Here is a 27,786-nt window from a genome sequence, read left to right as displayed (position 1 = left end):
AGAGAGAGAGAGAGAGATGCACAGATAAAGAGGATGAATTTGAGATTCTCCTTATCACGATTCAGATTGGGCTAGGAGGAGTTCTGTTGCTCTTTGAGAACAACAGATTCTCTTATTGAGAATCCTTAAAGATATATGTGCATAGTGGGGTATTTTTAATTAACCTAATACATCTATCTATGTCCTCTTTTAAAATTCATTCTAATGTCTATGCTCATCCTGTATCAATAATACAAGACTGAGTTTTAAAGTATTTTCCTCTTAGCCATGATTATTCATGCACTAGTTTATTTTCTATAGGATATTTTCTTTATTTACATTTCAAATGTTATCCCCCAGTTCTCCCCCAGAAACTTTCTATCCCATTCCCTCTTCCCCTGCTTCTATGAGGGTTTTCTCCCACCTACCCACCCACTCCTGCCTCCCTGCCCTCACATTCCCCTACACTGGGACATCATCAAGCCTTCACAGGACCAAGGGCCTCTTCTTCCATTGATGCCCAACATGGCCATTCTCTGCTACATATGTGGCTGGAGCCATGTGTCCCTCCATGAGTACTCTTTGGTTGGTGGTTTAGTCCCTGTGAATCTTAGGGGGAAGGGATCTGGTTGGTTGTTATTGTTGTTTCTCCTATGGCGCTGCAAACCTCTTCAGCTCTATCAGGCCTTTTTATAACTTCTCCACTTCAGACCCCATGTTCAGCCCAATGGTTGGTTGTGAGCATTAACCTCTGTATTTGTCAGGCACTGGCAAAGGCTCTCAGCAGACAGCTATATCAGGTTCCTGTCAGCAAGCACTTCCTGGTATCAGCAATAGTGTCTGGGTTTGGTGACTGTATATGGGTTGGATCCCCAGGTAGGCCAGACTTTGGATGACCTTTTATTAATGCATGGGATGCATAAGGAGAGAAGACAGGCCTATTGACAAAATCAAGATATCCTTCAGGACATAGCTAAAAGTATCATAGTTTTATTCAAAACCCCACACAAATCCATTTGTAAGTAAATGCTGTGAAATGGCATAGCTTTAAATTGATTTACTTTGATGTGATAAAATCATCTTATAAAAGAGATGTTGAATCTGGGCTTTTGATGTAAAATAACATAATTTAGATTTTAAAGTAGCAAATCTTTTATTGATAGTAATTTATTTGATTCAATACGAGGTACCAACTATTATTTGCTATAGGTTATAAATTAGCTTTGAACAAAGAATAATTCATGAATCATTTCTTATGGCTGATTCATCAGAAACCTCATTAATTGCAATAATATAATAACCTTGAAGGGAACCAGAACTAGAAACTACCACTCAGCCATGGTATAGAGGAACAAGAGAATTATGTAATCTACACTTAACATCAGTATTCCTGACCATACTGGCTAATTCTTATAGTAACACTGACCTGGAGATGTTTAAACATCAATTAAACAATAGCAAAATCACGTTGTTTTCTTGAAAATAAATGGATCTGATGAACAGTGCATTAAGTAGAAAAGCTAGATAATTATCACATGATATATTTTATATTTTAAATCTAAATTTTGAATAAAAGAGCATGAAAATAAGAAAGATGCATTAATGTAATAAAAATATTGTCTTTAGCACTAAATTTTTAAGATGTGTTACAGGCATGCTCTATATTATTTAGTATAGGCACTAACTTGTAGGATGTGACAGTCTTAGGACTTTGAAGTGAATAGCAGTGTTAACCTTTCACAGAAGGTACAAATATAAAGGTAAAATAAGGTTCCCAGTTTTAATGGCACTGAGATTCACAAATGGCTATGAAATACATTCAATATTAAGAGTTCTCTATTATGAGATCTACTGTAGAGAAAATGGGGCATTATCCAAGCATTAGTGCTACATACCTTTAATCCCAGCACTCTGAAGACAAAGGTCAGCAGATATTTGTGAATACAAGGCTAGCTTGGTTTACAAAGGGAATTCTCAGACAGCCAGAACTACATATACAGACCTTATCTTAAAACAAACAAATGAAACATAGAAGGAAATTATGGCAAATAACAGAAAAAGGACTTTCTCTAGGATTTATTAACAAACTATACTGATACAGTCCCTAGTATTATAAGGTATCATGGTGTGTGAGCTGGAAAAACTAAAAGAGTAACGTGCCCTGAGATGCCAACCTTATAAAAAGCATGAGTTGGTATATGAATAGATGACTTTACATTAAAGCTTTTTATGCTCAATAATCTTAAAGAAGTGTATATTGTCAAAAAAGGAAGTCATATGTAAAACTGTTCTAAACCACACATATTAGAAGGTTACAATAGTCAACGTCATTGAAAATTACAGTACTAAAAATATAAATTAACATAATTTAAAATACACATTTGTAAAGGTTGTTTGAAGATTTCATATTTCTTCTTTTCATCATCTTAACTGTCTATTTCCAAACTCTTCCCAGGTCTACATCCTCCTTCCATTCTCAACTAACTTATGACCTCTCCATCAAGGCCAATTGTGTTACCAAATATTGTAGGAAGAATGACCTTCCATCACCCTGTGGTAGAATTGCCAGGAGCTATAATTGTAGAGAAAACTCACTGTTCCTCTCCAGAAGCTAACAATTGTAAATAGTTCCTGATATAGTGGGGAAATGTCATGCTCAACTCCTCTCTCCATGATGGGATTTGGTCTGGTTTGGGTTTGCACAGATCTTGTGCATTCTGTCACAGTCAGTTTACATCCATATATGTGCTCCATATATATATGTGCATTCTGTCACAGTCAGTTTACATCCATACATGTGCTCCATCCATATATATATATATATGGATGCATATATGTGTATATATATAGTATATATGTATAGTATATATGTATATATATATAGTCATACACTATCTCTGGCTCTTACAGTTTTACTCCTGATGTTCGTTCTACAATGATCCCTGATTTCTTGGAAGTGGGGTGGAGTATATATGTTCCAATTTTGAACTGGAAATTCTGCCGTCTCTGATTCTCTACACCTTGTCCTGTTGTGGATCTCTGTATCATCTACTGCGAGCATAGCTTCTCTGATGAGGATTGAGAGATGCCTTAATCTATAGATACAGTGATAAGTCTTTCGTAGTTGGTTTGATGTTATGTCATTTTAACCGATTAAATGGATCAGTTTTTGTTTCTAGGGTATATGATCTGTCTTGTGAATAATAGTGCAAGGAATTATGGGGAATGGACTTAAAACTAAACAGAGAGTGATTAGTTATCCCCATGACATTCATACCACTAACACAGAAACTGGGCATGCTTGAGAGGTTTTTGCAGGCTTTGTTTAAATTTACAGAAAGAGATAACTTAGAGATTGACCAAGTATATTTATTCATTCATCTCTAACAAAATACACCACAGCAAATTTGAGAGCAACAATTTATTTTAGCTCAAAGTTTTCCAGCATGGAGGAATCCCTGGTACATACAACATTTGGATTGATCTTGTCTGTAGTGTCGAAAGCCTCAGGATGCTTTCTTAAATCTGTGTGGCTGATGCATGCTCCATTTACTATAGCAGTGCTCTACCTCCAAAGGCCCCAAAACCTCCTCAAACAGTGAAATCAGCTGACATGTAACATTTGAAAGCAAAGTCTTGTCTTCATATAGCTGGGGCAATGAGAACCACCCAATCTACTCCCCAGATTTACTAAAGAGTCAGGCCCTGTTTTAAAGGGAAGGTTCTTCTGGAGCTGTTCTTGGATGTGGAGGATAACTGGTCAAGAGAGGTCTCCAAATAAAATGAATTTTTAGTCATGTTTTCTAAAGGAGAAGGCAGAATTATTGTCATAATAGCTAGAGTCCATCAGGTCATACATCGGGTGAGACAATAACGGATGTGTGTTTCAGAAGTGGATAATTTTAGTCCTTTGTGCAGACTATAGTCAAGGACTTACCCATAATACTTGTTATTAGGTCTTCAGGTGAGCAAGGCAAAGGGTAATAGTGGTAAAGGTCCTGTTTTCATCCAGAAATTTCAAGGTCTTGGAAGCAATAGTCTCTCTATGATCAGCAAAGATCTCAAACACTAAACTATCAAGACAGGTACAATAATTATATTAGAATTATATATGAAAATATCACTAGTTAGATAGTGCATATTCTCCACACTTGTAACAGCATTGTCAGTTGTGTTTGCAATAGATACATGAGAGGCTGTCACATGGGGCCTCTCTCTTCTCTTAGAGAAAAAAATACACACACACACACACACACACACACACACACACACACACACACACACATTCTCTCTCTTTCTTTCAGTCTCCTGCAACAGGGGAAAGATGCTGTGACCTGGTTGTACTGGCTCTTTACATGCACCTCTTGTCTTAGCTCATATTGATCTGTTTTCCAAATAGCCCTTTCTTTCATCAATCAGTTACTACAGAACCTGGAATATGGAACCTTCTTTAAATGCTCCCCTCACACATCAATTTTTCATCAGTGTAACTACTCTGTGATTAGGGCCTGGTGTCAATATTTTTTTCTTATAGTAATTAACATGGGTTATTTTACACATCTATTCCCCTGATGTCTCACCATTTGAACTTATATTTCCACAGGGATGTGGGTTTCATTCTTCATCTTTTAATGTCCAGTACAAATCAAGTTGTCTGGCTGAGACACAACAGAAATATAAACAATGATAATAATAACAGTATCTAAGATTTACTCAGTTTTCACAGTGTGGAAGGTAGTATTTTAATTTCTTAATCTTCATTAACGAAGTTGCCTAAAAACTCCTTAAGAAATGCTACTATTTCCTTTTTACAAGTGAAAAAAGGACATTGAACTACAGAAAGCACAAGTAACTTGCCCAATGTTGTACTTAATATAGGCTAAGATTGTCTACTTTTAATTGGAATGCAGAGAAATTCTTACCCCTTCCCTTCTTTCTTTCTAAAAGGTTAATAGAAACAAGAGGTTAAGAGGAGAATTTGGGATATATTACATACAAGCATGATTCATGATCAGCCAGTTCAGTTGGTAAAATATTCTTAGACATTGCTATTTGCAAATAATATAGGAAATAAATTATTTTAATTCCCCAAATGTATAAGAATCCATAGTAATAAAGACACAAGGTAACAATACTGTTACATGGTTTTTTTCCCCCTGCAATCAAACTTTACATTTATCAAAGAATCTTAACATGTGACCCCTCCAGCAATCAGCAGGCTACATCATAATGACTTACATATGTGAATCTCTATGAAAGCTCATGCTCATACATACAACCCCCTGTTAGTCCACTCTCACAGAAAGCATGAATTAAGTTGCTCTTTGCTCCCATCAGAGGCTACTCTCAAGGGAAGATATTTTAAATACATTGTGAAACATATTATGTGCTGATCTTTGTTCTTTACCAGCTTGTTCTTAAGAATCTTATAGCCCTGAGTTCTGTTTGTACACTTTAACCATACGACTTCTTGCATGTTTCTTTTTCTTTTTCTTTTTCTTTTTCTTTTCTCCTATGACTTTTATTCTTCAAAGGGGTGAAAACAGTGCCCATGTCAGAGAATAGTTTCAAATATTGGAAAAGTTACTTGGCAGTGGCAGTACAATACACCACGTGCAGTTGCGTACTTGATAACAAGTTTACCATTTCTGTGCTTGGTTAATGGCTAGACATAACGAACTTAAAATTCTTAATAATATTTAACAAGACATCAGTCAATTTACCTTTTCACTAGATTCCAGAAATTAATTACCTTTTCCTGAATACCATTGCTTATCAATTCTGTAGTGCATGGTATCTGTCATATCAGATGGATTTCATGGATGTGTCCTTTCTTAATAATTTTGCATAGGAGGTTTGGGTTGGTGAGGTATAATCCCTGAATACTATTTTCTGTATATTTCTCATCTGAGATGGATGCTGAAGCAAAAATGAAGTCAATCACATACACCTTGGAGCATTTGGTGACTACAAAGTTGGCAGTTGTTAAGCACCACACCAGGGGACTCTTCCTTAATGTTCCATTTATCTATGAGTAAACATCTGATTGTAGCAAATAGTGAATGACTGCTACTTTGGACTACTGACATCTTTCTCTCTAAATATTGGAAATGTATTGGCAACCCACAGACAGCTATTAAATTTGCTTACCACGAAGGCTATCATATGGTTTGACTGTTAATTTTACCAACAATGACCTTAGCTCATACATAGGTAACCAACAATACTCTAGGAAGAAATTTAAAGATGTAATGACTATTTTTTGTTTCTATTGTTTTTTTTTTCAGACTGTTTGAACTCCAGAAGGACCAACACCAGATAAATTATGAATGTTGAACAAGATGACCTTACATCCACAGCAGATAATGATAGGTCCTAGGTTTAACAGGGCCCTATTTGACCCCCTGCTTGTGGTGCTGTTGGCTCTTCAACTTCTTGTGGTGGCTGGTCTGGTTCGGGCTCAAACCTGCCCTTCAGTGTGCTCTTGTAGCAACCAGTTCAGCAAGGTGATTTGTGTTCGGAAAAACCTTCGTGAAGTTCCGGATGGCATCTCCACCAACACAAGGCTGCTGAACCTCCATGAGAACCAAATCCAGATCATTAAAGTGAACAGCTTCAAGCATTTGAGGCACTTGGAAATCCTCCAGTTGAGCAGGAACCATATTCGAACCATTGAAATCGGGGCCTTCAATGGTCTGGCCAACCTCAACACCCTGGAACTCTTTGACAATCGTCTTACTACAATACCGAATGGAGCTTTTGTATATTTGTCTAAACTGAAGGAGCTCTGGTTGAGGAACAACCCTATTGAAAGCATCCCTTCCTATGCTTTTAACAGAATCCCTTCTTTGCGCCGCCTGGACTTAGGGGAATTGAAAAGGCTTTCATACATCTCAGAAGGTGCCTTTGAAGGTCTGTCCAACTTGAGGTATTTGAACCTTGCCATGTGCAACCTCCGGGAAATCCCTAACCTCACACCACTCATCAAACTAGATGAGCTAGATCTTTCTGGGAACCATTTGTCTGCAATCAGGCCTGGCTCTTTTCAGGGGTTGATGCACCTTCAAAAACTGTGGATGATACAGTCTCAGATTCAAGTGATTGAACGGAATGCCTTTGATAACCTTCAGTCACTAGTGGAGATAAACTTGGCACACAACAATCTAACATTATTGCCTCATGACCTCTTCACACCCTTGCATCATCTAGAGAGGATACATCTCCATCACAACCCGTGGAACTGTAACTGTGATATCCTGTGGCTCAGCTGGTGGATAAGAGACATGGCCCCCTCCAACACAGCTTGTTGTGCCAGGTGTAACACTCCCCCCAACCTGAAAGGGAGGTACATCGGAGAGCTGGACCAGAATTACTTTACGTGCTATGCTCCCGTAATTGTGGAGCCCCCTGCAGACCTCAATGTCACTGAAGGCATGGCAGCTGAGCTGAAATGTCGGGCATCTACGTCCCTGACTTCCGTATCTTGGATTACTCCAAATGGAACAGTCATGACCCACGGGGCATACAAAGTGCGGATAGCTGTGCTCAGCGACGGTACTTTAAATTTTACAAATGTAACTGTGCAAGACACAGGCATGTACACATGTATGGTGAGTAATTCTGTTGGCAACACCACTGCTTCTGCCACCTTGAATGTTACTGCGGCAACCACTACTCCGTTCTCGTACTTTTCAACTGTAACAGTAGAGACTATGGAACCTTCTCAGGATGAGGCACGGACCACAGATAACAATGTGGGCCCCACTCCAGTGATTGATTGGGAGACCACCAATGTAACCACATCCCTTACGCCACAGAGCACAAGGTCGACAGAAAAAACATTCACCATCCCAGTAACTGACATCAACAGCGGAATCCCAGGAATTGATGAGGTCATGAAAACAACTAAAATCATTATTGGGTGTTTTGTGGCCATCACACTCATGGCTGCCGTGATGTTGGTCATTTTCTACAAGATGAGGAAACAGCACCATCGACAAAACCACCATGCTCCAACAAGGACTGTTGAAATCATTAACGTGGATGATGAGATCACTGGGGACACGCCCATGGAAAGCCACCTGCCCATGCCTGCGATTGAGCATGAGCACCTAAACCACTATAACTCTTACAAATCTCCCTTCAACCACACAACAACAGTAAACACAATAAATTCAATACACAGTTCAGTGCATGAACCGTTATTGATCCGAATGAACTCTAAAGACAATGTACAAGAGACTCAGATATAAAACATTTACAGTTACAGAAAACAAACAATCAAAAAACAAAAGACAGTTTATTAAAAAAAATGACACAAATGACTGGGCTAAATCTACTGTTTCAAAAAAGTGTCTTTACAAAAAAAAACAAAAAGAAAAGAAATTTATTTATTAAAAATTCTATTGTGATCTAAAGCAGACAAAATTATGTGTATTCCTCAGAACCTGTTTTTGCTGCACTTACTATTTTCCCACACCTCCTCCCTCCCCTCCCCAATTGCCATATTTTTCATAGATCTCAACTTCCCCAAAGAACTGGTCTAGGAAATTTTGTAAGAATTCTGTTACACTTTGAGATTTTTATGGTGAATTCTAGTGGTGAGATCCAGTCTATTTTGTCTCTTTCTCTCTCTCTCTTTTTTTTCATTTTTTTCCTTTTTCCTTCATGCCCTTATGAAATAGTAAAATGGGGAATGCAATATTAGAAATAGATTTTTAAGAAAGAACGAGGTAAAAATGCAAGATCTTATATTTTTCATGTAATGACCTGTTCTGTATTTATGAGGAGGACATTCTGTGGAGAAAGACAAAAAGTAAGCAAACAACAGATTAATTTACATATGAGCATCTATAAAACCCATGACTTTTAAAAAGCAAACCTCTAGAAACAGAATTTGTAGTTCAAAAGCTTAAAATAAGATTATAAATAAAATATTGTTGGTTTTTCTGTACCCGGACATAGCTCATTTGTAATCTGGCTCAAATGTGAGAAACCTGAAGGTAACTAGATTCCTTGTTTTCTAAGAAAGATAACAGTACTCTTTCAATCACAGCATTATTTTCTACAGGTCTCTGCTGTTTTATTTGACTTAAGTTACACATCAGCATTCAAAGATGCTAAGATATTCTTGCCTTCTCAATAAGACTGCCCCTTGTAAAGCTTTCAGATGAAAAGTTAACAATTTACAAACCAAATGTAATCCAAGAAGGGAGAAAATACCAGTATGATATATTTGCTTCCTTCTAAAGAAAACTCCACAGACCAGATGAAATAGTCCCACAAAAGAGGAGTCATTCTTAATTGCTCACAGTTGAAAAAGAATTTTGAGTTCTGCGTGTTAGCAAATTTGGTTCAATTCATTGAAAATTATCACAGAGCTAAAATGAGCTAAATGGTCACTTGGCTGATGTGGACCCACAAATAGCACGGCCTCGTTATAGCCTGCCCTTGTATCATTTCCAGGGATTATTCTCACTGTATTCCTAAGAACTAGCACTCATTTTTGGCTACTGGGTAAATAGTAGTGTCCTGGGAGTTCTAAATTGCAAAATATGAAATTATTAAAGAAGCTTCCTAACTCATAGTTTCTCACATACTTAAAGTGGAGATACTTTTTCTCCTTTAGAATACAGACTCCCACTTGAGGTCGAGACACCTTTTGCCTTCAGAATACAGACTCCCAGGAGGGTAAGAAGTCATCCCAATGGAGCATCATGGAATCATGGGCACATATGAACAGGAAACAAGGCCGATGAAATCAATGATCACTTACAAAAGCTTTCTTTTAAGGAGCTGTGGAAATTTGAGCTAAGAGGACAGAAAATAGCTTCCAAAAAGAAAGAAAACACTGGTTGTGAATGTTTGCATTTTCTCAATATTTTCATATACTTTGGGTATGACCTGTATCTTTATGTCTGTGGAATAATATATGGATACACACACACACACACAGAGTTTTCTCACCTTCCTTGAAATTTTTATTCACCATCAAACTGAGAAGGCAACCAGCAAATGACTGAACTGAGGAAATCACATCTCCCAGTGGATGAGAGGCTTGAACACTTACAAGTACTTCTAGACTAGACCTCATGCCAGTTTTTGTGGTCTTCATGTGTGAAAAACCAATTATTTCTAGCAGTATAGGTTAGAAAAATGGGAGGAAGAGTTAACAAATAGATGCAAGGACAGAAAAGTCCTTCAGTTACACACCCTTCTGCTTTTTTTTTCTTCTGTATCCCCTTCTTCCCTTTTTCAAAAACTTAATTTACATTTGCTGTTACTGTTCAGTAGACAGGGGCAAAAGGAAAGCATATATTAACTGTCATTTATTGTGTATTGAGTACATTTAATACTTCACATACATGGCACAGCATGTGGGAGCATATACATTCAAAGAGACACATACACTCATACACATACACATTTTGAATATAAAACTAGTTCTAGTACAAAGAAGATGTCACCAATGAGTGAAGAAGTGGGTCTTGCTGTCTTTACTTAACTCTATTCCTGGTTTGTGTTTACAAACTTCTGCTTCTTGACTCTTTCATATTAAGCTTATAATTATTATAATATTAGACCTAAAATGGTCCTAATCATTGACTACTTGGCATGGCTAAACAGTTAGACAAATTGTACTAAATACAACAAAATAAAACAAACTACAAACAAACAGACAAACCAAAATCATCAAGGAGAAAATCTAAACTATGAGATACATGCAACCAGAATATTACAGTAGCTCAAATAACACATTTCAGAAATAAAATAAATTTATGCAAGGTATAAATGAATCAAATTGGGTTATATATCAAATTCAAATGTTGCACAAGCATTTATTACAGCAACTATAGGATTAGGAGTGGAGTGCTATAAAGAATATATATTTTAAAGGAAGCTGAAGTTGAGTCAAAATCTCTTCTGGTTAATGTTATGTACTTTTTTCTCATAGGCTTATGAATGACTTGGTATGCTAGAGAAATATCCTGATTTTCTTAATGAGACAAATACTATATGATCACTTACATATCCTTGCATCCAAGCAAGTTCCCTGTATATCCATCTTTCTATCCTACATAAAGGCAACTAAATGAATGGGTGATTCTGAAAAAAAGTATATATAAACCACACACCAAAAGTATGATAGCATGTAAAAGAGTGTGTGTGTGTGTGTGTGTGTGTGTTTGTGTTTGTGTTTGTGTGTGTCTGTGTGTGTTAGGGGCTCCTATTTTCACAGACATTTCTGGAAAAAAAAAGTTACTTCCTGGGAATCAAATCTTTTTTTTTTTTAAAGATTTATTTATTTATTATTATATGTAAGTACACTGTAGCTGTCTTCAGACACACCAGAAGAGGGCATCAGATCTCATTACGGATGGTTGTAAGCCACCATGTGGTTGCTGGGATTTGAACTCTGGACCTTCGGAAGAGCAGTCGGGTGCTCTTACCCACTGAGCCATCTCACCAGCCCCAAATCTTTATTCTTGACTAAGACTAGAATCTCAAATTCTTCACTTGTGCCTAATGTATGTAAAGGCACATACCTTGCTAAAATGTTGAAAGAAATTGGGTATCTAAGACACATAGATATCAATATAACTTTAATAACTTTTTCTCATGTCCCAAATATTTTGGAATCAACAATGGATAATGCTTGATATAGGTCACTGGAACCAGAAACAGAGATGAGGAAGAATGAATATTATTGCTACTCCATGATATTTTTCATCCTTATAGTCAGAGAAGCAAAACTCTGCATGGTATTTAAGATACTTAGACTAGGATATTATAATAACCTCATACTAGAAAAGAACAAAAGAAGTGTTATTACCTTGTACTGTGAAAGTAATAAAGCATTTTAATAGCAGGACTTAAAGAAATATTAGATCCATGTTAGTGACTTTAAAATATACAACATTTCCAACTTACCAAAGGAGGAAAAAACAAACAACAAAACCAACTCCCCAGCCTGTCTTCTTTCAGAGTAACCTTAATGTTATTTAGATAAATGAAAACCTTAGATAAATGTCTGCAAACATGCACTCTGAAGTAACACAGTTTTTAAACATTACATTCAGTTACGACTTGTTTCATCTTATCTGTTTCAACAAGAACTCTAAGTTAGTTGTCTAATTCAGTATCACTGACATAACAGTAATGCCTAGGATATGAGTCATTTTCAGTAGGAAACCACTTGTTTCTCTTAAAGTACAGTACCAGAATGTCCAATCTCTGAAAAATAATTGACCTGCTTCTCACAATATATGCATCTCATTATTTGATTAGAATGTGATATCTGCATAGCAGATATTCTTGCAGAAAAACTATTTAAGAAGGCTAAAAGGTTTCCTTCCAAAAACTGAGATACCTTCTATTTCTCTTACTTTAATAAGATAGAATCAGGATTGCTTTGTGCTCTGTTGGGGCCTGAAGCAGCTGTGACACTGTTGTTTTTTCTATATTCTACCAAGATAAAGAATAAGATACATCTGGCAGTGGGAGAGACAAAAGAGAATTTCTAAAATTAATATAGCATACTGTCAATCAGGACCTAAATTTAGATAATGAATGAAGCATTCTCAGAAAGTATGCCAGTTCATACCATATTATTTCCTAGGAAAAGCTGCCAAAACTTCTGAGATTTCAACCTTTCTTAACATTGAGAAATACATACAAACTATATTTAAAATTGTATAGTTCAATTTTATAGCAATTGTTCAGCAGTAGTAACACAACTGTTTACTTTTCTTTTGCTAAGAATAAATCAAAAATAGGAAATGGATGTTTTCCTCACAGAGACAATGAGTGGAGCTATTTTGACAAAAGTTTTTAGTATTAAAAAACGGTTTGGCAAGATTTATTGTGTGTACTAAATGATCTATATGTCCTCTACACAAAATGCATAACCCAACACCCATGGAAAGTCAAATTGTTAAAAAAAAGTGTTTTATTTTTTATATCTCTTCCATAATTTATTTTCTTGATCATTAATAGTTTTTTAGCATATGATAAGGAATTCAGCATTTTACCCTTGCAAATACCACCAATTATAGATTTATTTGATTGCCAGAAGTAGTATGCTTATTTTATTTGTATTTGGCAGGCTACTTTCCCTTTTTTTAAAGAGTGTAGTCTCAGTGGAGAAGTTAAAACCCAATCTGATTTATGATTTCTGACACGGAAAACTTTCTAGCATATCCTCTTAATTCAACCATGGTTTTGATAGCACGATGGAAACCTATCTGACCATTAATTACTTCCTTAACTGTGGATAAAATAAGACAAGACAAAACAAAAGAAAACAAGACAAGACAATAAAAAACAGACAAACAAACAAAAAGACTATTGTGAAAATCAGTTAATCTCCTTATTTATCCAGACCACCCATTAAAAAACAGTAAAAACATCATGAAGTCTAGTAACAAATTTTCAAGTACATCTGCTGGCTTTGTACCTTGTATAGTTCTCTATGAGAAATATAGATGAAGATAAAAAGGGGAAAGGACAGAAATATAGATGAAATAAAAGCATAAATGGTACTAAGATCCCACTCACTGTATTAAAGTATAAACAAAGTGTTATTATATACTTTGTGAAATATACTCTTTGACCTTAGCTCTATAAAACTTTTAAATAAATAATTTTTAATACTGGGCATATATGAGGTAACTTTTGGTAGTGCAACATTTATAAAAATTGTATCTTAATGAAAGTTGTACAATTCCTTCTAGGCAATATTGTTATTTCTAGTTTTAAAAATTAAGTGTTACAACAGGAGAGAGGGAAGGGTAATACAAGTTTGCAATTCATAAGCCCTCAAGGAGGTAACTCAAGTTTAAAAGGTTTCTCTGAGTGATTGGACTCTTGCAAAATGAACTTCACTTAATTTGAATCTAAGCACATTAGGTTACTCTGCACTTGCATCTGAAACACTCCCTAGTCTTGCAAACAAAGCACTCTGAACAAATTAATGGCAACTTTGTATACCGCATAGCAGTTTGGTTTTTAGTTCATAGTCTTACCAATGGGGAGTGCATTTTATCCAATGTTGATTTCTCAGCAAGGTTTCTCAATTTGGAAGAATAGTATCCAATCAGAACCTGCCACCGTTGCTCAACATTTAATTATGGAGTCTGCAGTTCAATGCTAAAGAATTTATATATGTGAGTAAGTTATGTGGAGGTGGTGGTCCTGTTTGGTTCAGAGAATAGCAGAGGTTTTTGTTTCAGTGGAATGGATTTTTAAAATACATAATAAGTAAATTAAATAAATAAATAAAAGAATAAATAACTAGTAACTGGCAAATAGATCTGCAGATAGGTGGCAACATTACATTAAAGCATACACTAAAAATGTAGACAGAAATAGGCTTAGAAAGCTCCACTGAAGTAGTTTATTCCCAATCTAGAGTTTCAGGAACATCAGAATACAGCAGTGAGTCCTGTCTGATGAGCTTCCCTTAGAAAAAATAAATTAAAGCAAGGTCCAATCTAGGAACCAGACACTTACAGTGCTCCAGAAGAAATCACCTATGGAATGTAAGAAATCAGCACTAATTCCTGATTGGCAAGATTTCTCCATAGGCAAGCTTCCAGCTTCTCTTTTCTAGTCCAAGTTGTTTTGTTGTTATTTTACTTTCTGTTTTATTTCTGCATTTGTTTTGTATTGAAGATAAACAATAGATATCTCTGTTGGAAATGGTTCACCTTCTCAGTGTTCTCAAGGATATAGCACCCTTAACATCTGCTTGATATTTTTCCCTCTCCTTATTAGAGTTAAAAGATGGGTTCTGGAGAACACTCGACATAAATACACTTTACTGGGTGACAACTGATGCTACTTTCTGAGTCAGCTTCTTGATGATTTCAAATACCACATGACATATACAGATGTTTACATTACAGGAGCCTTACTGGGGGCTCAGTTTAATGATTTCTAGATAGAGAAAAGTGTGCCAAAATAGTTTGCTCAGGAGAAGAGATGATGCAAAATTACCTTTTGGTAATAAGCTTTAATAGGAGAAGAGCCTGTGACAACGTGGAGCATGATTGACTCTTGAGGTAGGAGAGCACTATCAAGGGCCAGCACATTAAATCAGAAACAACCTGTGTGAGATTAATAGGAATGTGAGAGACTTACTGGTAAAAACTGAAGTAGAACATCAATGAAGAGCTAATGTCAAGCCAGAGTAGCAGAGATCACTGCCACTGACAGCATGGCAGAAAGGCTCAGAGGAGATCTTAGAAAGTCTCCCAAGAAAGGTAAAGTGTTGTTCTTTATTCTCCCAGGGGGATATCAGAAAGTTCCACACTATGCCGTTTACTCTGGGGCAGCCTAGGTGACAAGGAGCATGAAGAAGCTAGCTAGTATGTAGACCTCTGTGCTAGAGATTCTGAGGTCATAGTATATCATAGTTCCTTAACTCTGTCACAAAGAAAACAGGGAGTTGGGGCACTGTCCCTGCATTGATGCTTGGTCTGATACCTTTAGGTTCTTGGAATCAGCTAGTTTAGAGTGATCTTAAAGATGCAGTCCCATGTTTGGAGGAAGATGCAATATTTTAACATTATTTATCTAAAGGGTACTTCCAAGAAGATAGAAAAGTTTATAATACTGAAAAATCCTTAAAGGATAAATACTGTATTAACTTTGAAGAGTATGCTATCATATGTTTTATGAAAGATGGGTGCCGATACATATAGATTATAGGTGCAAGCTAATGAAATAAAAGTGTCACTTTTTTATTAGTTTTATTTTATTGACATTTTCACAAAAATCCTATCAAGTTCAATTACGAGTAAGTTCTGAAATTGTGTCATTATTTCAAAGGAATTTTTAATAATCACTATAAGAAGCAATTGTGAGTTAAAATATATAAATATAAAATAATAAAAATTTTATTTTTACAATTAAATATCTACAATTAGATTAGTTCTAGACATAATATAAGGTCTCAGAAACTATGGTGCTAATTTAAGTCATTCAGAAGATAATTCAAACATAAACTGTATTTTAGGAGCATGCAGATTTAGTTCAAACCAGAGAGTGCTTGCCAAGCATTTACCAACACAAAACTAGGTGTGGTACCTACTGCCCATAAACCCAGCAATATGAGGTAGAGACAGGAGGAACAGAAATTCCATGTCATCCTTGGGTACATAGGGCAGCCTACTTTGTATGCGACTCTGCATCAAGATTTAAAACACAAAATGCTTTGTATTTTATAGAAAAGGAAGTTCTTTTATTTGCACTTTCATCCCTTCAAACTTGAAAAAGTGAAAGCCAAGTCAATTTAATTGTCAGTATGTTCCTCAATACCACATTTGCTTGTATGGCACATAGTGATGGGTTAAAGTCAGAAACACAGAAAAAAAGACAGGTTGGTCTAATAGTACATACCTCTAGCACAAGCTACTCACATATTGAAGTATGAGCACTATGTGATCAAGGTCATCCTTCACATTTTAATGAAAGTGTATGCTTTAAAATATAGAATAAATACTATATAACCTGCTTATGTACATATTATGTATATGTCAATATATTTTAAAACAAATAAGTATAATGAAAGAAACCGTAGAAAAGACAGAGAAGTTGGTATTAAAAATACAAAAAAGAGTTTTTTGGTAATAGAACAAATTCATATATATAATATATATATATATACATATATATTCATGAATTTTACATGCAATAAATATGATTGGTATAGGTAATTGCATAGCAGGCACTATTTGAGGTCTTGATGCACTCATCAAAGTAAGTCATGTAACCAAATGAGATTAATTGACCTGGTTTTAGCACTCACTGAAAATCTTGTCCCAGAAATTCTTCATTCCAGATCAAATTCCTTTCTAAGAAATTTCCATTCTGATAATGGTCACCTTAATGCCCTAACCCATATTAGTATGGCTGTCTCATTGATCACGGTGATGCAATATAATATTAACTAATAGTAATCAATGGGTTCCACACTTACTACGTTTGTTAAAGACTTAATTTATGTGTACATGTCTCTGTCTGTCTGTCTGTCAGTCAGTATTTCTCTCTCTCTCTCTCTCTCTCTCTCCCTTCCTCCTTCCCTCCCTCTGTGTGTGTGTGTGTGTGTGTGTGTGTGTACATATATGTAGATACACTTCTTTGTGTGTAAAAGGAAGACCAGAAGTGTGTCTGGTCCTTTGAAGATGGAATTGGGCTGTGTGCAGCCAACATGTGGCATGGAAACTGACCTTAGTCTTCTTCAAGAATTACAAAAGCTCTTAACTGTTAATTTACTGCTTCATTCTCAAATACTCATTTATTTCTTGAGCTAGGTCATGGCAAGTCCAATGGATAGAAATATCAAATTTTAGGTTGTTGTTTAGACAACATACTGTAGTTTGTCAGATGGAGAGTAAATACTTCTTGCCCTCTAGGAAGAGGTAAATACTAGGTTTCTTACAACCACATGCATCACCTCTGATTTTACAAAAACCAGAGTTTTATAGGCATGGTTTCTTCCTGTTTAGGGAAAGAGAATTAAAAGTGCTCTCCCCACAGACCAGAATTAGAAAAAAAAATCAAGGGCAAAATGAAAGTAAAAAGTAGAGCTTCCAGATGGCTACTGCATGCCTTGATTTAGAAATGGCATATATTATTCAGAACAGAAAATTGTGAACACTTCTCTGAGAATATTTCATCTCTGGGGTTCTATGAGATCATGTTCCTCTGGGAAATAAGCTTCTCTGTAGAGATACATTTCTTGGTAATTGATGTTGGTTTCACTGTTATTTGTTCAAGTTCACTGCTGAAGTTGGTAAAGCCAAAAACTTTGAAGATCTGGGCTGGTTACCGCCTGTTTGAAACTTTTTTTAAAAATTAAATTTCATTGAGTTTAACAGAAGTTCAAATGGAAGACATTATGGTATGACTACCATTCAGAGATGAAAATAAATCAATCAATACTATTTTTGAAAAAATTCTTCAGTTTTAGGCACTTTATTTTTAGAGCTACATTGTGATTCACTTTTATATTTTAATCAAATGTCATTGATGGATATCTCTGAATAACACATTCACTAAAAAGATCATATTTTGTGCCTTTTCTTAAAAAATTCCTCATAACTCCATAGTTCCGTAATATTTTAATATAAACTTTACATAAAGTCAATAAAATTTTCAGTTTATTTTTCTCAAAATAAAATATATTATCAAAGCCATCTAAAGTATTTAAAATATAACCCTTTAAATTGTAAAATATATACTTGACTTGCCTGAAACATGCATATGATATATGCTATAATCCAAAGACGTAACTTTTAAAAATCTTGTTTTCAAACAAGCAACATTGAATACAAAATATTTAACTAACTCAAAACTATTTTTGATAAATCAAAGCCTCTATACTTTATTAGTTGTTGTTTTTCATATTAGTAAACTTTTTGCCAACTAATTTAAATTAAAACTATTATAGTAAAATAACAGATGACTTAACAGATTACTATAAACTACCATTGAATTACAAATAAATACAAGAGTAACAAAATTAAGAAGAGACCACTAGTTACATACTTTGTAATATTGAACCAGTAGCCAATTTTAAATATTTACACTAAGGTCATTTAATTTCTCTTAAAGTATAATGAGTCTTCCATTTTTTGATGCACTCATTGAATGTTCTATGCCAAATTAAATGATATAGTTCAAAATAAAATCAATAACTTTACAGTCTTTGTATACAAGACTTTTGAGCTTTTGAGCAAGTAACATTGTTGAAAGAATGAAAAAAGAGTTGGAAGCTAAGAAGGGCTGTTAAATGCCATCTTCTGGAAAATACACAGCTACAGCAATAATGAACTTTCTGGAACTGTGAATGAATGCACTGAGAACACAGCATGTAAGAAGGGTTCTCAGGACCCTGACTACTTCATAGGCATAGATTCATAAAAAGGAATGGGGTTGATAATGTCTTTAATTTTGTACTAGTGGTCATACCACCAGAAATAAATGATTCTTGTAATCCAGTGGTTATTGAGATGACTGGTAAACTCAAACAGATCATACAAGTGACCAAAAATCATGAAACTTGGAAAATGACAAGAAATGAGTGGGTTGGTATATAAATCATAAGGAGGTGGGGAGAGAAATATGAATTTATTATATAAATAAATGCAACTGTCAAACTTAGTTAAAATTAGTAAGTTAAGAGAGTTTGAAAATCAGCTACAAGTCCATTGTGAAAAGCTTGATGAAAGAATTCAATGAAGAACACAAACAGACAAATAGGTTCTGAGCTTTAGTCTCAAGAAAAATATGAGCAGAGAGATTCCAGCTTCTCATATTTACTAAACAATAGAAATACCGAACTGGAAGAAAAGTAAGATGTTAATAGTTGGTGAGTGATGAATGCTCCCCAAAAGAATTAATAGAAGTTGACTACTTCCTTTGATTACTGGTGAATGGAGTTTGAATAGTGATAGGAAATCACATTAGAGGTGTCAACACAGAAACTTTTTTTTAAATTGACAGTATTAACATTAGAGCTTGAAATATAAAACTTTCAAAGAAACTTGAAAATTTGAGGAAGTATCCAGTTTGCAATACAAGAATTCAGTGGGGAAGAGATAACTGTAAGAAATAAGCACATTTCTTAGATGTGAAGAGAAAGGAGAAATTTAAATGTACGAAGGCAGTTGAACCTCTATGGGAAGCATTAAACTTTGCCCTGAATATTTTATTTTTAATAAATATTATTATTTATTTTTTAAACTCAGAGTTTTATGAATTTATAACTATAAAGGATTACAGGCTAAAAGAAGTCAAATGACATAGTTAAACATTTAATAATGGATATGATAACCACAGTGATGTGAAATTGCATAGTAAGTAGTTGAGAATGCAATATAAGGGACTTTGTTCTAGGTTGAGCTTTATTTCACCAAAATTAGTGAGATTAATATTAATTGTTACTAATAGTCCCATAAAGAAGATGAAAAGTCTTCTATGACACGTTCAGATGTGTCTTGAATGAACATCTCACTTTAGATAGAAAACTAAACACAAAGCAAATAAGGGCACCCACCAATGTGGACATTCATTTTATTGGGCTTACTCATTAGAGTGTGGGTGATGTATTACTTAGAGGAGTAAAAATGACTCAAAGGCACCTGAATCACTAAGCTCTCCTTGGCATGAATAACATAAAAGCTGGACACAAGGAACTCGCTGCAAAATTTGCAGGCAGGTAAAGTGATTGGAGTGTGTATTTGTATTTCATTCATACACACACACACACACACACATATATATATATATATATATATGTGTGTGTGTGTGTGTGCGTGTGTGTGTGTGTATTAAGTGTTTCTGGTCAGTGTCATACACTTTCTGAAGGCTTTGAATTGTTTGCTTCTTGATCACAAGGAGCTTCCCTGCATTATAAAATGCCTTATCTCCATTTAAAACATCCTGAGACTTGAAACATCCTCCAACATGAAACACTTTATGTCAGAGAAAATTATAACACAAAAATGAAGTACTATGATTCAAAAGAATGTTTTATTTCAAAGGAAATGGGAATTTGTTGAAAGTATAAATATATATTTTACAATATTCTGATGAGAACTGATATTGATAGCAAAGTGAAAATTAGTGATATTAAAATAATTTCCAACTTAATTAAGCTTGAAGTGATAATAGAAAGTACTTATGAGGCTTTAAAATAAAAATCTATGCTACTTTTCTATAAAATATAATATACATATATATATATATATATATATAAAGTAGAAAAATATATAGTAAGATGTAAAGAAAAAATTCTGAGGAGATTTGGGTGTTTTATATATCCTGATGTTTTTAGCAATTAAAATAGTTTGAAGGAACAAGCAAAAATGCTTTTGAAAAGTTTCCTGCATGGCTAATTAATACACTTTAGGATGTTCTTTCCTCCCTTGATATATAATAAATTAAGAAAATTTCCACTTAATGTAAAAACAATGAAACAAGAAGTTCAAAATACTGTGGAACCTATTACAGAAATGAAATTAGATTATCATGCCTTAAGTAACTTATTAACTTATATTATAAAAGCTTAAAGCAAAGGGTCTTAGTACCCTTGCAAAGCAAACAGATAAAGAATATGACAATTGGGCAAAAGGCAGGCCCTTCAACTTGTAATTAGAATATATAGATATTCTAAGTAGCATACCATGGAATCACCATAAAATGAATAAACTATATGGAAATCAGAGTATGGGTATTATCTTTCTCAGATTAAGAAAATGTGAACTTGAATGAAAGATCTGTGTTTCCATCTCATCTCTCATGAAGACCTCATACTCAGTACTCTATATATTATATTCATTATTAATCTAAGATGCAGTGGTCTCTTAACATGCATTCATAATTTTTCAAAGAGAAACAATATTAAATTATTAAGTAAATGACTAAGATCCCTCATCTATTTTTACATTAAATAATTGTATATAATCTCTGCTCAGAACTATAAAGAAGAAAATTTATTTATAAGAAATAGTGCATTACTATATTACCAATGAGTTGTTGCCAAAGAGCCTTGAACTTGGTACTCCTGAGTTGCAAATTAGTCCAGAAGGATTTTTAATCTTTTATAATCTCTCTCTCTCTCTCTCTCTCTCTCTCTCCAGATTTTGTTCAGTTTTATTGATTGCAAATGTAACTTCATACAAGGTAGTTGTGAATTTTAAAGTATTGGTCTGAAAATATCCAGAACCAGTTTTCCAAATGAAGACTATAATTTCTAATATTGGATTGATTTCTATACCAGCCCATGACTGAGTCAGAATAATTGCTCACATTAAAGGAAATAGAGGAGTCATTATAACTTCTTTTTGGTTCTCTGTCCAACAAGGTCCGAAATTGTGAAGAAAGGCAGCTTGTCCAATTGGGGAGATAGAAAGCAAATGTGGGTCAAGAACATATGTCCAATACAGCTTTTCTATCACCAATGTCAAGGCACTCAGCAAGCTCACAGTCAGCATTACTCTTTGTCCCTGCATCAGCAAGTCACACCAATCAGTCCAGCAGCTAGCAGGATCCTTCAGCTTCCTGAAAAAACAACAACAAACAAACAATCAAAAAAACAAAAACAACATCAATAAAATACCACAAACACAAAAATGGCATCTTCCCTATATTAATACCTGATTGGGATCAGCCATATGCCAGTAAGTGTATCTTTCCATTTCACCTAGGCATAAGTATACCTAGTTGTAGGGTTACATAGACACTTAGCAGAGTTCCTTGGCATCCAAAGTTTAAAAATTTTAAAATAAAAAGAACATGATTTAAATAATTGTGTGTTGTACAGGGATATAACTTCCTCTTTTTATTTCATGAAGATATTGTTTTAAAGTACAACCATACCTTGTCCTTGAGAATTATAAAGAATCCCAGTAATACAGGTAACATTACAAAACACTTCGAATGCTTGACTGTAATAGCTAGTTCCATTACCTGTTTTAATCAGATTTGGAAAAACCAGCTTAGAAAAATAATGTAGGCAAATACCTAATTACATTTAGTTGTTTTTCCTGTTAAATCAAGTAAATTATCTTTTCTAATCAAAAGTTGAAAAGATATTGCCTTTGATGCTTTTCTGGAACAACTACTCTCAAAATTTTAAAGTTCATCATATAAGAGCAAAGCCTTGTAGTAAAGTGCCTTCAGAGGGATTGGCTAATAAAATATCATCCATATAATGAATATACGCTGGTAGATTCAAAGGCCTAACTTCTTGTATTGAAGCAGCTACAAATTTTTTTGCATAATGTAGGACTATTAGCCATTCCTTGATGAAACATTTGTCAATGATGTCACTCCTGGGCTCTCCAAAACTACAAGCAGGCACACCAAATGCAAAACTTTTATAATCATCCAGAGGTGAAGGAACATTTTATGAAAACAATCCTCTAAATGCATAATAATTCTATAGGCATTTCCTGGAATGGCTTCTAGGTTAGGCAAGCCAAACTGCTGTTATGCCCCTAAAAGTTGCATAGCCTTATAAACCCTTCTCAAACCCTGCAACAATCTCCACAAGCTGGATTTTTTTTCTTAATTACAAATATGTGTGAGTTAGAATCCCGAGCCTGCAATCAAACTGCAAACTTCAGCTAATGGAACACTAGCAGTTTAACTATAATTTTTAAGTTTTCCTTGCAACATCAGAGCACAACCATAACTTTAGAAAGCAAAATTCATCCCTCAAACAATTTAGTCTCTGCAAAAACACCAAGTGAATTACCCACATTCTACAAAGTTTGGCTATCTGTTCCTGCACATGAGAGTGCTGCATCTAATAATCTCACCAAATGGACAGTGCCCTAAATACTATCTTTTATAAGTCTGGTTTCTAGGACAAGAATTATGTAAAATATTACCTAATTTAGAGGCTTGTTTCCCCAGGTTGGCACATGCCACATCTTGTTGTCTGAATGACTCCAAGCCTGAGTTACCAGTTTTAAGTCAACTTTCTGTTACTAAAGTTAAAAAATTGTAATCATACTCAATAACTTATAAGACAATAATCTATAACCAAGACATGTAGAACATATTTATACTTTAAAAACAGTCAGAAACAGAAATGAAGTGGCTACACACATGCTATATATTTAGATTAGACAAAATTCTTATTTTTTCTAGCTATAGTTTCAAGAAGGGAGCACCTTGTCACTGCTGAACCCAATAAATACAATCACAGAGACTTTTCTAGGAAAAATAGTCATCATTTCCTTTACCATAGAAGCAGAGAAGCTTCTAGCACCTTTAAGAGAGACTTGTGCAGAAAATCAGCTCCTGGCAGGGCTTCTCCAGCTGTGCTTGACTCCTAGCTATAGGTGCAGTGCTCCAAAGGCTAATTGAGACTGCTTTTTCCTTTTTTTTTTTTTTTTGTTTGTTTGAAATGAGCTAAAAATAAATCAGGGATTGAATGACCAACAGATAAAGTTTTATCTTTTTTTTTTCTTTTAAACATGAAACACAGAACATTCGAGCAACAAAGGAAATCAGACATAAATTGACAGACATGGAGAGATTGGTTCACCATGGAGAGAAAATAGACAGAGAGGGAAGAGAACTAGATAGATGTCCCACCAAAGGAACCCAGATATTCTAACTAGGGCACCTAGAAATAAGCATTCCTCCAGTAGGAGCCAGAAAGGAGGCAGGATGTCTCCCATTCCCCTTTACCTAAGAGAGCTTTGAAACAGTGTATGTTAATTTTCCTACTCCTTTGCCAAAGCATCCTAGCTAGGCAGGGAGGACTGCTTTTCTGAAACCCATTCTCTTTCATGTCTAGGGTGTAAACTGTCTCTAGTCATGGTCCAAAGACTAAAAGCATCTGTGAGGATTACCTTCACTTCTCTAGATTTTAGCATAACTCTAAGCACAAAAATAAAGCACATTTTACAATTACCTTGTCCACCTACGAGGTTTATTTACCACTGGCACAAATCTTTACTTTTCTTTTCATTTGCTTCCAATTCTCTCAGTGTCCTTCACTAAACCCTGCTTATTGGACCTCCAACCTTGAGGCACCATCTGATAAAGCCAGCTCAGCCTCATTCCAGTGCAGGAGTGAGGAATAAAGAGAAAACAAAACAAAACAAAACAGACTATTAGACAACATTGTAACATGACTCCAGGCAGTTCTGAGGCTGAGGCCTCTTTTATCATGTATAACCTAGGAATTTTATCTGTGGATTGTCTGATATTAAAGAATGCTATTGTATGCTAATGGAAATCATCAAGAACTGTGAGCAACAAATCCTGCTGACCAAAATAAATAAATAAATAAATAAATAAATAAATAAATAAATAAATAAATAATAAAGGTGAGAATTGGATACACATGGAAACAAACAAGAAAATAATATAAAGAGTCCTTCAAAACAAATATTAGTCCCTATTTCTAAAACAAAAACAAGTACTATGACTCATCTACAGGTTTTGATATTTCTTCTCTTGGTTTTTGTTTGTTTGTTTTCCCCTGCAATCTACACATGGGTGTGTTTGCTTCTATCTGTTGCAGAGCATTCAGCTACTCTTTTAAGTTGCTTGTATGGAATCTCTCCAATTTCTTTATGAAGGCACTTATTGCTATTCATTTTCCTCTTAACACTATTTTCATTGTGTCACATATGTTTGGGTTTGATATGTCCTCATTTTCATTGAATTCTATAAGGTCTTTGATTTTCTCTTTATTTCTTTTCTGATCAAATTATCATTGAGCAGAGAGTTGTTTAGTTTCCATGAGTATGTGAATTTTCTGTTATTTTGATGTAATTGAAGTCTAGCCTTAGTCCATGGTGATCTGATAGAATGAATGGTATTATTTCAATATTTTTGTATCTGTTTATGTTTAATGTCCAATTATATGGTCAATTTTGGAGAAGGTTCCATGAGGTGCTGAGAAGGTATATTTTCTTATTTTGGGGTGAAATGTTGTGGAGATATCTATAAAATCCATATGGTTCATAACTTCTGTTAGTTTCACTGTATCTCTGTGGGGCTGTGAAAGGCAGCCTATTTTGGGTGAATGAGGCTTGCTCCAGTGACCCAGTAGAAAACTCTACAAGGGAGAGAACAGTGAGCCACATTCCCAGAGACAGGTGCCCGAAACCACAAAGCCCCCACCTCCATAATTCTGTGACAATTAGTCACACAGACAACTTCCCAAGCTCCTGACATTCTAGTTAGACTCCACCCCAACAGTTACCTGACTATAGCCAGGTATGCTCTTCCTCATAGTTACCTGGTGATAGCAAGATAGTCCAGCTCATTATAAAAGGGGCTGCTTGGCCCTTCCTTGCTCTCTTTAAGCTCTCACCTTTCTTACTCTCTTCTCTAGCCTTCCTTCTCTCTCTCCCTTCCTCACTCTCGCCACATGGTCATGGCTGGCCTCTCTCCCTCTTTCTACCTTCTCCCTTTATCTCTGACTTTGGACAATAAATCTCTAAAACCATAGACTATCTCTGCTCATCAAGTCTTGCCATGCTTAAATGATGGGATAGACTTTACCCTAGAGAGGCTCATCTAACCTCCCACTGAAAGACCTTCCTGCACTCTAGCCATGAACCATACATGGACCGGACCAAGTACTCTCACCCACATGGGAACCACCCAGCACCCCCTCTCCCCATGCCCTCTCCTCCCTTTGGTCCCGGGGATGACCGAGCTGCCCCCAGGTCTTCTATTTGTTCTCAGCTCTTCCAAGGTGTCCAGTGGTGTCTGGGATGCCTGAGACTGAGAACCTGTTATCTAGGACTGCCCCTTGTCCACCCCTTGCCGAGATGGTATCTGGTGACTTCCCACAGGGAGACATCTACCCGGGCTGCCTGGAAAGCTTGCAGCAGTCCTTCATCACCTGCCTGCACAGAGCACCGGAACTCTGGTGGGACACAGGTTTTTTCCCACTCCCTTTATTACCCTGTCTCCCACTACCCAAAAGCAGTTGTGTCTCTCTTTCAATGATTTGTTAAGTGGTAAGAGTGGGTTGTTGAAGTCTCCCACTATTATTATGTGAGGTTCAATTTGTGTGTGTTGAGCTTTAGTAAAGCTTCTTTTGTGAATGTGGTCACCCTTGCATTTGCAGCATAGATGTTCAGAATTGAAACTTCTTCTTGTAGGATTTTTCCTTTGATGTTTATGAAATAGTCTTCCCCATCTCCTTTGATAACTTTTAGTTGAAAATGTATTTTATTTGATATTAGAATGGCTACTCCACCTTGTTTCTTGGGATCACTTGCTTGGAAAAATTTTTCCAGCCTTTTAGCTAAGGGAATGTCTGTCTTTGTCACTGAGATGTGTTTCTTGTATGCAACAAAATATTGGATCCTGTTTACATATCCAGTCTGTTAGCCTGTGTCTTTTTATTGGGGATTTTAATCCATTGATGTTGAGAGATATTAAAGACAGAAGATTGTTCATTCCTGCTCTTTTTGTTGCTGGACGTGGTATTATGTGTGTATGATTCTCTTCTTTTAGGTTTGTTGTTTAATTTTTAATTTCTTATGTTTTCTTGATTGTAATTATCCGCTTGTATTGTAGATTTCATTCCAGTATCCTCTGCAGGGCTGAATTAGTAGAAGATATTACTTAAATTTGGTTTTGTCATGAAACATCTTAGTTTCTCCATGGAGAATAAGAGTTTTGCTGGGTATAATATGATGGGTTCACATTTGTGTTTCTTTAGGGTCTGGATGACATCTACCCAGGAACTTCTGATGAAAAGTCTTGTGTAATTTTGATAGGTCTGTCTTTATATGGTATTTGGCATTTTCTCCTACAGCTTTTAATATCTTTTCTTTGTTCTGTGCATTTATTGTTTTGATTATTATGTGACAGAAGGATTTTCTTTTCTGGTCCAATCCATTTGGTGTCTGTAGACGTGTAGATTTGTGGCCATCACTTTCTTTATGTTTCTTCTATGATTTTGTTGAGATGTTTTTGCCTTTGTTTTTGTTTTCTTTCATTTATTTTTGTTGGCAGATCAGAGAATATAATTATTACATTTTACATTTTCAGGTCATAGAAAGCATTTTACATTTTCAGGTCATAGAAAGCAGCATTTAGCAAAGGACTAGATAGGCTTAGTTTATTATCTACCTTTTTCACAATTTTATGAATTTTTATTCATAAAACATTTAAATGACATCTGTGTGTCTATAAATAAGCACAGATACACTGGATTTTTATTCTTTTTTTTTATTATGTATTTTCCTCAATTACATTTCCAATGCTATCCCAAAAGTCCCCATACCCTCCCCCCTACTTCCCTACCCAACC

General features: G+C 35.3%; 1 protein-coding gene across 11 annotated transcripts in view; it reads left to right on the top strand.

The window, feature by feature from the left end:
* Window positions 1-10,972, top strand: part of Lrrc4c (leucine rich repeat containing 4C) — a 1,324,975-nt gene extending 1,314,003 nt beyond the window's left edge. For all 11 annotated transcript variants that reach the window (XM_085834625.1, XM_085834628.1, XM_029473969.2 and 8 more), the window contains one exon: window positions 6,267-10,972. In XM_085834625.1, coding sequence (XP_085690751.1) covers window positions 6,309-8,231 — 1,923 coding nt within the window. In that variant the 5' untranslated portion in view covers window positions 6,267-6,308 and the 3' untranslated portion in view covers window positions 8,232-10,972. The remainder of the gene's footprint in view (window positions 1-6,266) is intronic.
* The last annotated feature ends 16,814 nt before the right edge of the window (window positions 10,973-27,786 follow it).

The sequence above is a fragment of the Mus caroli genome, unplaced genomic scaffold (assembly GCF_978045245.1).
Source record: "Mus caroli unplaced genomic scaffold, Mus_caroli_1 scaffold_2, whole genome shotgun sequence".
Classification (NCBI taxonomy): Eukaryota; Metazoa; Chordata; class Mammalia; order Rodentia; family Muridae; genus Mus; species Mus caroli.
The sequence above is the reverse complement of the archived record's forward strand: the minus strand, read 5'-3'. Positions and strand labels throughout refer to the sequence as shown.